The 13,728-nt window shown below is 39.7% G+C and overlaps 1 protein-coding gene across 1 annotated transcript in view; it reads right to left on the reverse strand.

Moving 5' to 3' along the window:
- Positions 1-13,266, reverse strand: part of DTWD2 (DTW domain containing 2) — a 67,591-nt gene extending 54,325 nt beyond the window's left edge. The window contains exon 1 of the mRNA XM_015615088.3: positions 13,105-13,266. Coding sequence (XP_015470574.1) covers positions 13,105-13,235 — 131 coding nt within the window. The 5' untranslated portion in view covers positions 13,236-13,266. The remainder of the gene's footprint in view (positions 1-13,104) is intronic.
- Positions 13,267-13,728: the final 462 nt, after the last annotated feature.

Below are 13,728 nucleotides of genomic sequence, written 5' to 3' on the forward strand. Positions count from 1 at the left end.
GCTCAAGTGTTGAAAACAAGAGTAGAGGCTATATGTGCTTCCATTTTAACATTTACTTTCAGAGCAACCCAATATATTTCAGAGATTATATCCTGAGCTCTTACTGGGGAAAAAAAAAAGCAACAAATCTATCTCAAAAACAGCTGCCTTTTCAGCAGTTGACAGCCAGCTACTAGAAATGGGATTTACATTATCAACTCATTTCTTCTTTTAGAACCAAACAACTATCAGCTTGTAATGATTTCCATTGAAGTTCAACTGGTCTGGATTTGAACAACTGTAGAAATACATTTGAAAAGCCTCACTAACAAAGAGTACAAGATCTTATTCTTCCTAGATTTAAGATGTAAAGGACAACTTTCCAGAAGTAAGGGACAGAAGCAGTCACTTAGCTCATGATAAGCTCTGGCTTCTCATTAAGGAACACCTTCTTACGTTTTGAAAAATTGTATCAGATAGTGCAGTTCTTCAAAAATTAGGCAAATAAACATACATATATTTGTCTTTAGAAAATGTGTATTTGTAAAAATATCTAAAATTACTGAAGAAAACTACCTTTCCTTCCAAGTATCTGATAGCTTATGTACCATTACAAACTTCTATTATTTTGTATTACCATATTTTTCACAGTGGTTCTCAATACTAAATGAATAGTACAAGAGATTTTATCCTTATCATCAGGATGATGAGTAGCAGCACATATCGAAGACATAGTATCTAGAGAATTACCAATTATGGGTGAAGTGGCTTTTATGTTTATAACACTGCAGTGACATGCAATTACATTGGAAGAATTCTAAACTAATTAGGACATTTCCTTTAGACTTTAACACTACACCAGGAAGCAACAGGTTACCCAACAAAATTAGTAGGTTCTTTGGTAGAGAATGCGTATGGATTCTATAAGAGCATACTATCCTTAATGAGTGATCTTTTGCATATTTTTATGCTGAAGATATACAGACAAAAATCAGCACATTCAAAAATGTGGACAAAGGCAGCGTGAACCTTATTAGAGGCTTTTAAGTTGGGCTCTGTTCTCATGTGTCCATTTCCCAAGGCAAATAACCTTTCTGCCTGACCAATTAAATCACAAATAAAGGACAACAAGTTAGTTTGGGGATTTTTTTTTTTTTTCAGCCTGGAATGTTCATGGCAGCTTTACAAGCCTAATCAAAACATATCCAATACAACAAACACCTTCTACTGCTTTAAAAGAGAAAAGGCACAAAGAAGAAAAGAACAAAATATCCACACTGTATCATTTTCTGAACTTATTACAGGGAAGCAGACTTTGGCAGGCAGCTTTCCTTGTAAATAACTTAAATTAACAAATCAATAGGAGAACATTCTTTCAACAGCTTAACTGTTTACATTAAAGTTGGCTGTGGTTTCCACTGGAACTAATAGGAGTAAATAAATAAAATAGCATTTAGCTTATGCAGCACAGCAGTCATTACAGAAAGGCCAGGAAAGCCAAAAACTAATGAGCCTGAGATTGTTGACATTTTCATGCATCTTGGCTCCACACTCTGGCAAAATACCTGGCACCCTGACAAGCTTGATGCCAGACAGCCAGCAGAGCTTTAAATTTGTTGAAGAAGGTGAAGCTGTAATGGCATTTAAAGTGTGCCATTAAGACATTAAGAAGTTAAACTCACATTTTACATTACCATCTTATAATTCCCAATCTGTTTCACAAGTTTAGATGCTACCACAAGAAAACAAAAAAGCTGAAAAATGTAACCAAAATGTCTCATGAAAAAGTTCAGAATTTCTCAGGGAAAAGAGGAACCCACCACTCCAAGCAAGAAAGAGGGCAAAAAAGTAAAAATAAAAATCCCAACAATACAGCACCAGCATCTTGGGTCTGGTAGGATTGGTAATCCCTTGCATGCCTGCACAAACAGCTCCTCCACGGATGACTCTCAGAAACTGTGGCTGACTCACCCTCTTCTCAGTCTGGTAGCTTGGTGTCAGGGAACACAGGTTCTTTAGCACCCCATGTATAATAGATGTTCATAATTAACACTGCAGTGAGAGAAGGAAACTGATTAAGACACTGCTAACAGAAGCCACTGACAGTACATTTCAGTAGCAGTGAGGGGCTCAAACAGCAACTGAAGCTGTGTAAATGCAGACTATAAATCTCAAGTTAAATTTACCTAAAATCTTCCTGCACTGTTGTTTTGTTGTTGTTGTTTGTTTCTTGATCAAAAAAGGATGATTACAACTTGTCATCATGGGTAACATTGCAAAACCCTATGCAGGCAAGAATAAAAACTTCTAACAGCAAATTTCTCTGTAACAGCTTATAGGGTTTATTCAGTTCTAAGTTTGAATAATATAAGCAACAATGTCTTTAAAAAGCACCGACCAAATTTCAATAAAGCCACCCTTTCTATCACCACAAAAGCAATAGGTCTTTTCACATTTGAAATTTAAGTCTCCTATGCAACTTCATCATATAGTGCTTTAAACACAGAAACTATTGAAATGTATACTTTATTTTTTAATAACACCAAGTCTGAATCCTAGTTTGAAACAAGCAGATGAAAAGGGAGTTAAAATTAAAAGCTCCCTTCTGCACCAAATGAAATCAAGGAAATTCTATCATTGATTTTTAATGAATGCAGGTTCAGTGCCCACACATCTTTCAGAAGTTAAAACAGCTAAGTTCTTGTGTCTCTCAATCCACACAACAATGCTATATCCTGTCACTTCCAGCTATGAATTCAACCTTCATTCTTTTCAAAAACTAAAATATAATCGAACTATTAAATGAAGGTATTATTATAATTTATTACGGTAAAACAGAACACACAGCAGAATTCCCTAAGTTGTCTTTAGTATAAACATAAAAGTAGGTAACGTCTATCAGACAAAACTCCTTTAAAAAATATATTCTCCTGTTAAAATAAAGATTATTTCGTTTTTCTTCAACTGAATGCAAAAAAAAATGCAGTTAATGCAGCTTTATATGATGAATAACCTCTATTAGGAAAATAGTTAAATATGAAATACAATCTTCAATTAAAGTATTCGAGTATAATATTCATTTCTGCCATAGATGGTAGAAAAATGGAGATGTGTTTATACGCTCAGAAAACTTCAGTATAACTCAACATTACAAAACCATACAAAAAAGGCCGTGTGCAAACAATGTTCTGTTCAGACTGCTGATGCCGCTCTGCTGTAAGAGCATTTTAAATGCTACACTGCGCTCTAGTGTCCTCTTTCTGAATAGCAGCCCTTCAAATAGACAATCAATTCAGCACAAGTGCTTTTTAACGCTTAATATAGCAGTCGCCACGCCAAACCTCACAACTACACTGATTTTTACCACTCAAAGTGCTTTACAGGCTTCATGTCATAGGAAAAAATACACAATAAAGCTTTCTTTCAAATAAGAAAGTTGGAAGTCCATTGCATAGATGAAACTTTCTTATGTACCTTGGAAACATTAGTTTTATTACTAATGTAACATATATTTAGCAAGCATGCTTATGAAAGCTGACAAAAAACAAGACTGCACTTGAGTACCTCATTAAGAGATTGACAGGAACAAGAAGGATCACAATAGAAAATCGCTTATTTTGCACTCATAAAATATTATAGCTTGGTCTAGGAGGCCACTGGTATTAATTTAAACAAAGCACAGCAGTACAAAGTCATAAACAGACTCATAAAATAATTCAGAATTGAACAGCTTTGAACTCAAAGCAGGCATAATTTCAAAGGCCTTGAGCCAACTGATGTTAGCCTACCAGAGTCTCACCAGGCAACCAGCTCTAGCATTTAACCACTCTCAAAATGTGTAATTCGTTTTTTGGTGAAGCTGAGACACAGTTATGTTCTGATTGAAACAGACAGGACAGGGCCTCTTCTCCCACCTGGGGATGCTACTGGCCCACACTTACCCTGCTGCCCACCTCTGATGCAGAGTGGCTCCCTTGCAGGCCAGGGCTGACAGTGATACAAGGGCTTGTTTAGCCCTGAGCACTGAGCTTTGAATGTGCTGAATTTTGTGAGGTTCCTCATAAACAGACAGCTGTCAGTGTTTCTCTAAATGGCAGCTTTAACCTCCTGCATTACAGCAATTGCTCCCTCCACATGGCTGACACCTGCAAGCTGGCTGTGCATGCCTTCCACACCACCCACCTGGGCACTGGGAGCATGTTCAATAGCTCTGCCCACAGCATAAACTCCCACCAAAGATTTCTCCTACTCTGAACTATCAATTGCTGGAGCTCAACAGCCCAGGAAGCTCTCTTTATTTTGTTTATTTTGTAGACCCATTCCCAAGTCTCTGTCTTCCCAGTCTGGCTTTTGTAGCAAACTCTCAAACGTTCCCCTAATATTCTTACATTCAGACAAATATAACCACCTCTTACAACAGAACTAGAACATGTCATCATGGTTAGATATTCTTAAATTCATTAACCAGCCTGTCAAAGAAGGTGGGTGTGCTGCTCTTCCATTTGTCCCACACCCGCATTTGTTTTAGTGGTAACCAACTTCATTATTCCTCTGATAGTGCCCTAAAAAAATTTCTCCTCAGCCCTTGTCCCAACAGTTACAAAATCTGCATTTGCCAACATGAACAGAATACAAAATTAAAGCAGTGGTTCAGAACAGAATTACATTAAAGCGTAACCAACTTTATTTATAGGGTTTGACAGATTATATCCACTGTACCGCTATAAACCCCAAAGACTTAAGTGAAGCAGTTTAAAAGACCCAAGATCCAAGATATTTGGGTGCCTAGATATCTTTATCTTTAAAACTACTTCAATTTAAAGCACATATTCATCAACATCCGTTTGTTTTGTAAGGCATGAAGCAGCTATAGGTGTAAGTAGGCTTGTTGCACAATAGAGGTTACTTTTTAACCTACTTGGCGATGACATATTCTAAAAGGCACTTAAAATCAACTGAATATTACAGTATTAGCTGCCTGCTTTTCATGCATTACAGCTTTTAAAGGAACTTTGATGCTCAAGGAGAATTTGACTTAGATCTCCAGAAGAATCATCACAATTGGAATTCACTGATCCTTCTTTGTTATTTTAATGAAGAAATTTCCTATTAGAAAGTACAATTAACAAGCCCTTCTATGAAAAACAACAAATAAATTTAAACTCTAATGATTTTAGAGCCTCACAACTTCATTTGTTGAAAATTCTAACAGAATTTCTAAAGGTTCTAACCAAAAATTCTAATAAACCAAGGGGCAAGGGGAGGGGGGAGGAGGGTGGAAAGGGGGCTTGTTCCTAAATTGCTTAAGTGTAATATTGAATTCAAAAACACCAGGAAAAACAAGTTCCACACATTGTAAAACTGAGTTGGACTGCTACTGTTTCATACACACAGCAAATCATAAGAACCATTAAATCACATTTTTTTCAATCATCCTTTTATAAATTATCACTGTCTTGATTTACCTTCTTACAGCTGTTAAGAAAATAACCCACTGTTAACAAAACTAGCCTTAGCACTTATGAACTTTTCCAGCAGTAGATTTCCTCAGACTGTTTGGCATCATTAATTAACCTATAAACTCTAGGTGCTTTTTAGATAAGGAACATTTTCTTTCCGCTATATGACATAAGCATCAAAATATTGAATTCCTGAACATTTCATATTCATTCCAATTAAACCCACTTATTCTCTCCCTAGTGTACAATTCACCTAGTTTCAATTTCATTAAACTATACTTTTGGAATAAACAGAAATGCTAAAATGCTGAACAGAAACACAGGCAAGAATTTCCATAATACCGTAAGAAAATAAAAGTATTTTATAATAACTATTGTAAGGTTGTATAAGCTGATACTGCCAATTCACACAAAAGTGTGCATTAAAAGGTGCTTCTTCCAATATAGTATGCATGCATACTCAATTTTATTTAATACTTCTAGTTGATTGAGTGCTTTAAAAAAGGAAAAAAAAAGAAAGAAAAAACTCTCAAAAAATTGTATTATCAATTATTAATATACAAAAACTAAGGAAAACATGTAGAAAGAAATAAAGATAAGCCACAGTAAGTATTTGACTATTCACTAGGTAAAAAAGTTCATGACCTTCTCTTTACTACTTTGTGCTGGAAGAACCGTAAGATGAGGCCTCCAGGACTCGTTTGGTACATTTTCTTTATGTGTTCATGGGGAAACAAAAATCAAGAACTGCAAGGACACATTCCCCTTCACATAACTAATACAGCTGGACATTTCCGTGAAACTAAATTTGAGATTAAAAATCATATGTTAGAGACAGTTTGCAGTCTTCCATATTGATATACTAAATAGATTTAAGAACTCAGTATAAAAATTTTAAAATAAATTTGTACTATATATCATAGGCATAATTGGTGTAACTCAGAAATTGTATGTAGAAAGTTGGAGGGAAGAAAAACCTGTTAACTATGTCTTACAAGCCAAAAGAGAGGTATGCTTCCAGTAGCAACACAAACAACTAGTAGGCTGAGAGATCTACGAGTCTTAACTGGGATCATTTATTCCAAGCAAAAACCATTACAGACTTCAATGAAGAACATTTCAGCAGAGCTTGCACAGCAAAAGTACAACTCTGGTAAAGCTATAAAAGTGCCAAGTAAAAACTGAATCCAGTGCTCAGAACAATATTTGATATTAAAAAAAAAACTAGGAAGGGACACGCAGGTACATTGCAAGAGATAAATGTGAATAGGAGATCAGAAGGTGGAATGACATACAGTCATTAAAAGGAAGAGAGAAGACCAACAAACACCACAGCTGAAAGGAATAATAAAATAATATTAATTTTAAAAACTAAAAATAATAAATAATGATATTATTAAGAATATTAAATAAAATAGTATTTAATAATAAATTTAAAAAACTTCTAGGCATCATGTTTCAACAAAGCAAGAAGATTTGAGTGATACACCTGAAATGATAAGAAAGTTTTTTTAAAAACAAACCTGAAACTGACGAAAAATGGAAAAAAAAGGAAAAAAAAAAGAAAAAACAAACAACAGGTAACTGAAAATAATCCGACTGAAGTAAGACCAATTAGTAACAGGATGCTCACACAACCTCTAGAATACGTTACATAATAAAAAACTCAGGGATATATCAGGGCTGGCTCTCCTCAAAAGAAACAACACTGTGCCAAAATTTATCTATGCCAGTATCAGACACAAGCCACAGAAATTACATAAAAAATCACTGGATTTGCTGCACTTAAACTAATTCTTATTTGGCTATACAGATAACAGTCTTCAGCTACTTTTGTAACCTCCACTGAATGGAAAGTAAAATTCATCTTTTTTTAGGTTTTTGCTTTGTCCTGTTTACAAAAATCAAAACCAAATCTAGGAAAATAACCACTGGTATTTTTAGTATTCCTTACAATTAAACTTGGGAGGCTTGATTAATGTTGAAACATTTTTTGACCTCTTTTACAATACACTATCATCTCCAAGGAAAAGGTGTACTTGTTGTAATTACTGAACAGAAGCCAATCAAAGGTATTACATTGTTTTAATTAACAAGATTATTCTCTGCTGTAGTTCTTGTCTTTGGATGTACTTCTATTAGCCTATTGTTATCCACAGCCTGAAGTGGCTGTCCTGACATATTCTTTTTCCTTTTTTTAATGTTAACAGATCAGAAAGTATGCTAACAAGGTCTCAAGTCGTACCAGCAAACCTGCTCCCATGCAGGTTCCCTGCCCTATAGGTTCACATGTCCTACCACTGGTCTACTCCAGCTGCGCTTCCCACAAGACCACAGCCTCCTTTGGTCCACAAGACCACCTGCTCTGGTGTGGAGTCCTCCAAGAGCTGCAGATGGAGCACTGCTCCACCACGGATTCCCATGAGCTGTGGGTGGACAGCCCACTTCACATGGCTTCACCATGAGCTGCAGGGGAATCACAGCAGTGCTGCTACTGTCACTCAGCCTTGCCATGCAATGGATCCTTTTTGGAGCATTCTTGCATGTTAAGGGGGCTGATTGACACTATTACAAGGACAGTTTTGATGATATCCAGATAACAAGAGAGGTTGCTGAAGTCTGAAAAAAAGCAAATGTCACTCCTCTCTGCAAAAAGGTCCAGGAAAGGTCAGTCAGCCTTACATCAAACCCTGGGGAGAAAGATTTTCCTCATGGAAATCATTTTTAAAAAAAAACAAAAGAAAAAAAGGGTATTGAGAGTAGTTAGTTGGATGTATCTACTAAGGGAAAAATCCCATGTGATCAACTTTGATGGTCCTCTATAATGAGGTGACTACCTTGGTGGATGAGAGGAAAGCAGTAAATGCTCACCTCAGCTTTGGTAATTCTTCTGACAGTATCTCATCCTCCTAGACAAGCTGATAAAGTACCATCTGAATAAAGTGACAGTGAGAAGAACTGGCTCAACAGCCAGGTGCTGAGGACATGACCAGTGGGATAAAGTCCAGCTGGAGGGAGACAAGCTGCTAGTGAAGCAGCCCAGACATTAACACAGGCCAACACCATTTAAGCTCTTCATCATTGACCTGTATGCTGGCACCCTCAGTAAGCTCATAGCTTATAGGGGTGGCTAATACATGGCAGTGTGGCCATCCAAAGGTGTGAAAGATGATAAACGAACCCTTTCAGGAAAAAGTTCAGAAAAAAATGTAGGAAGTTACCCTGGCTATCACAAAGGAAGCTGGACTTATTTCAACACAAAGGCGACTGGAGGGTGGCCTTTGCTTTAGATAAACTGCTCTGTAGATCAATTGTTTGTGTAAATGGCCTCCACCAAGAAAATCAATATAAACTATTATCTCCCTGACCCAGCCAGACCAGCATGGGAAAAATATTCACATGTCTTAGCATAGTACAAAAGCTGAACAAACACAAAATTAACTTCAAAAAGCGCAAAAGGTCTGAGCTGGGTTCAACCCACGCATTCCCTTCTAGGGTAACTTAGACAGTACACATGTAGAAGAACCCCATCTAGGAATACTGGCTTCTGGCAGGACAGACCTTTACAGGCTGGAGAAATGGGCTGGAAGGAACCTCATGAAGTTTCAACACAGGTAAATGCAAAGTCCTGCATAAAAGTAAAAGCCCCAGGTTCTTTGGAACCGAAGAGCTAGCTGGAAAACAACTCTGTAGAGAAGGACATGACAGAAAGGCTAATCATGAGCCAGCAAACCGTCCCTGCCCTGGACACAAAGGCCATCAATAGGAAACTGCGCTGCATTTAACACCGCTGCCTGGAGGTCAAGTGAGGTGATCCTTCCTCTCTACTCGACACTCCTAAGGACACATCTGGAGTGTTGGGTCCAAATCTGAGCTTCCCAGAAAATAACAAGCTTACTGGAGTAGGTCCAGCACACAGCTAAAGGCTAAGGGACTGGAGTTTTTGTATAAGAGGCTGAGAACTTGGACTCTTTGTTCTGGAAAAGAGAAGGCTAAGGAGGATGTTATACCTATACATAAATGACTGATGGGAGAGAATGAAGATGAAGCCAGGCTCTTCTCAAGAGCACCCACTATCAGGCCAGGAGGCAAAACACACAAGTAAACTATGAAACTCCATCTAAACACAGATGGAGTCAAACACTGGAAGAAATTCCCAGAGCAGTTGTGGAGTCTCCATCCTTGGAGATATTCAAAACCCATCTGGACACAGTCCTGGGCAACCTGCTCTAGCTGGCCCTGCTTCAGCAGGGGTCTGGACCCAAGATCATCTCAAAAGGCCCCCCACCCTTGAAATACATATACAGCAACACAGTAGATATAATAGTAGAACTGAGAAAACACCAGTTGTTGTTAACCCAACTTCACAACATAAACCTGTCCTGCAAATATACAGGACTGTTACCAGTGCATATTTGTGATGGCCTACAAGAGACCTAGCAATGTCCAGAGATGACACATAATACTCACAGTTTAAAGTCATAATTTCTCCTGAAAATATTTCCCAGAAGTTCTCCTATAACAATGGAATTTTCTACACATGTACAGTCACGATTGTGGCAAGAAGTCAATTGTGTATTCATGGGCCTTGAACTACTGAAAAGCTTTTTCCCTAACAGAACACCATGTATCTAGAAAACAGTGAAATTTGACCCACAGAAAGACACAATTTCAAAATGTTAAATTGCTATCAGTGTCACACCACAAAATCAAATTGTTGTCCTACATTACTTCAGTTGTGGGGCCTGCTTATTTTGTTTTTCTAGCTAACAGCAACTTGGAAACTATATTAAGCTATTCTCCTATTTAAATATTTGGGTGTGGGGCTTGAACTTCTGAAAGCAAGTAGAATACTTTAGTTAGCTATGCAAACCTTAAGAAGTTATCAATTCTAAGTTTATCATCATTAACCTTTTGGTTTAGGCAAACAGACTATGTATTAAATTCTCTCCCAAATAATAAAACAGTCAACTGCACATACCTTATTTGCATCAGCTGCTTGCCATCTCAAACACCAAACATAAGCAGGATCATTTTACACTTTTCCTTTTAACTGGCACTTACATAAACAAACCTTCAAAATGTAAAATTGTATTACATTATTTCATTCAAATTCTCCACCACAAGCTATTCCAAATGCTAATGTTTTCCCCATCAGCCCCACAGGCAATATAGTCTCAAACACATAACACTTAGAAACATCCTGTTCCTTCAGGACACTCAAGTGTCATTTACATTATCCAAAAGGGAAATTTATCTACCTTACTCCCACATTTCTATTTCACATCTTGACTGACTGAGCACTTGTTAGCAAGTTGTCAATCAGCTATCTTGGTGTATCTAAAAAAAATTCAGAACCTGAAGTCAGCTCCTCTGAGGAATCACCAAATGATACTAAAGAGAACCCAATCTTCCATGCTTTTGTACTGAATTAAGACCTAAATCACATCCATTAAGGTACCTTACAACAAAAATCTGGAGTGCAGAAAATTGAGGAAGTCAATTAAATATACCTGGCCCCAATCAATATGATACTGTTAAGACTAATATTGTTTCCCATGAGGCACCTTAGCCTTACTTACTTTGACTCCAAGTCACATTACACAGAATGTAATGATCAATGAAAAGCAAAATTTAGCTATAATCCTGAAGAATACCATGGAGGGGATAGAGTGCAAAAAAATGAATGTACTACAATTTATTCTTGCATTGTCACCACCACAAAAAAAAAAAAAAAAAAAAAAAACAATTTTCTTAAAAAGTAGCTCTGTGGTCTTTTCACCTCCTTGGTTTCTCTGCCCCTACACTTCTTTCAGTTTCTGTGCTCACTGTTCCCATGCTCCTCACAAGGAGACATAATTCATCCACAGCTCTTTAGGAAGCTGGTATTGTAATACTCCTCATGGTAATGAAAAGCTGAATAAATACTTTGCATCACGTTTACTATGAAAGAAAACAGAGAGATACCTATTCTAGAAACCATTTTTGTATGGGACTCATCTGAGAATCTGTTCAAAATTGAAGGAACTAAAGTAGATATTGTGAAACACACTAACAAAACATATAATAACAGCAGTACTCAACAGGTATTTTAAAATAACTCAACATTAAAATGCTCAGTAAGGAATGACATCAACCAAGGTATAAATCTCCAGCTGGCTTGCTCACACCTGGAACACTGTGCAAGGGAGGAAGGTGAAAGCCACAGACAAAATAAACTAAAAGGCAATTCTTCCCCACTGTGGTTTGTAGGCCTATGGTGTGTCTTTACTAGTCAGATGTTGCTGACACATGGAATTTACATGGGTTTAAGCAGGACTGGAGAAATTTACATCCCAAAAAAACCCTTATATTTACTGTGGGGCATTAGATACAACATCACATCCAGCTCAGGAAGTTCTTTGGAGAAAAAGAACACAGCAAAAGGCAAGTGTCACTCATCTGCTTGGTTTTCATTTCTGAGCATCAACTATTGCTTATGACTACTTTTTCCAATAGAGATCACTTACAAAAGATATGACTTGCACAATACATACTTTTTATTACAACTTACATAGAGGAAACTCACCAGCAATAAGCTTCCAAACTCTGACCCTTGAAAGACCTAACTACACAGTTAGCAAAATCACATGCCTTTCCACTCAATTCACACAATGACCAGGAACAGATGAATGAGTAGAGGCGCTGAGAAGCCTTTTTACTTGGCAGTTATGCACAAGCATTTCAGTTCAGGAACCTGCACTCACTTCACTAAAAGGACATACCTACATAAGCATAAAATCAGGTTGTGAGGTATTTCTGTAAGACAGTTAGTCACTGCCTGCTTCAAAAAGATACCTGAATTAACAAGTTGTATTAACCAATAATACTCACTGTATTATAGCATATGTATTTATGCTATAAATGTCAAAACTAGCTGAAAAGCTGTTAGGTAAGACTAGTTTCTCATTTAATTTTGACAAAGAACCAAATACTGCCCAGCCATACTGACGTCCCACATGCCTCACTGCATGGCACTGAGGGGACAAATCTCCATCCTCTTTGCTTTTCAAAGGTGACCATACAGAGAAAAGGTGTAGCACCCTCTTTAAGTTGAGCCTCTAGGTATTCCCCACCATATTTACCCACTCCTCGGACAACAAAGTTAATTCATGTTAAGTTCATTCAGAGTTAGGTCGTGTTTTTGCTACACAAGAGGTGTGTACACGCCTTTAGGATATGACGGCTGCAGGGCAACAGGCACAAACTGATGCACACGAAGTTCCACCTGAACACGAGGAAGAACATCTCTACTGGTCTGGCACGGATTGTCCAGAGAGGTTGTGGAGTCTCCGTCACTGGGATTATCCAAGAACCATCTAGGTGCAATCCTTTGCCATGTGCTTTGGGATGGCCCTGCTGCAGCACGGCCGCAGGACCAGATGACCCCTTGCCGTCCCTCCCAGCCTGACCCGTTCCATGACTGTGAGATGCGCTGGAAGGCGCACAGGGCGAGCGCGACGCCGCTCACAACGACTCGCTCCGTGAGGGGGTCACTGAGGACGACCCAGTCCCTGCCGAGACACCGACCCGCGCCCGCCAGGGGCCTCAGCGCCGCCTCACAGCGAGCGGGGCGGGACCCACTGGCCCGCCCCACGGCACCTCCGCGGCCCCACGCCCGCGTCACCTGCAGCGCCCGCACACGGGCCGCCTCTCGCAGCGCTCCACCGGCAGCTCCCACAGCCCCTCGCAGCCCTCGCCCTCCCCGCCCGGGGCCGTGGCTGGGCCCGGATCGGCCCCGCCGCTGCTCCCTTCCATGCCGGCGTGGCGAGACCGCAAGGCCGCCCACCGCCAGGGGGCACCAGCGGGGATGAGAGAACGCGGCCCCGCTCACGTGAGGAAGCGGCACCGCCCCTTCCCGGGACTCATCCAATGAGAGTGCCCGAAGGGCAGGTGGAGCCCCGCCCACTGGGGCGGTGCCATTGCCAGCCGCTCGCGCTGCGCAACGAGGAGCGACCGGCAGGCGGCGCAGCCGGCACGCGGCGGTCGCGCGGAGCCGCTGGGCCTTCCCGAGCAGTGCTGGGACCGGGACCGGGACCGGGTGAGCCTCATCCCGCCAGGAACTGGGAACCGGGAACGGGGAACCAGGAACCGGGAACTCCTGCTCGCCCCTGCCACCGCTCTCACCTCACGGGTACCGGCACCGCCGAGAGACCGACAAATAGCTCAGGCCTGGAGCGGACAGCGCCCCGCTCTGCGTCAAACTTATGGTTGTTAAGTAATCGTCTTGCCACTTAAATTGATGTTTTAT

The sequence above is a fragment of the Parus major genome, chromosome Z (genome assembly GCF_001522545.3).
Source record: "Parus major isolate Abel chromosome Z, Parus_major1.1, whole genome shotgun sequence".
NCBI classification, from domain to species: domain Eukaryota; kingdom Metazoa; phylum Chordata; class Aves; order Passeriformes; family Paridae; genus Parus; species Parus major.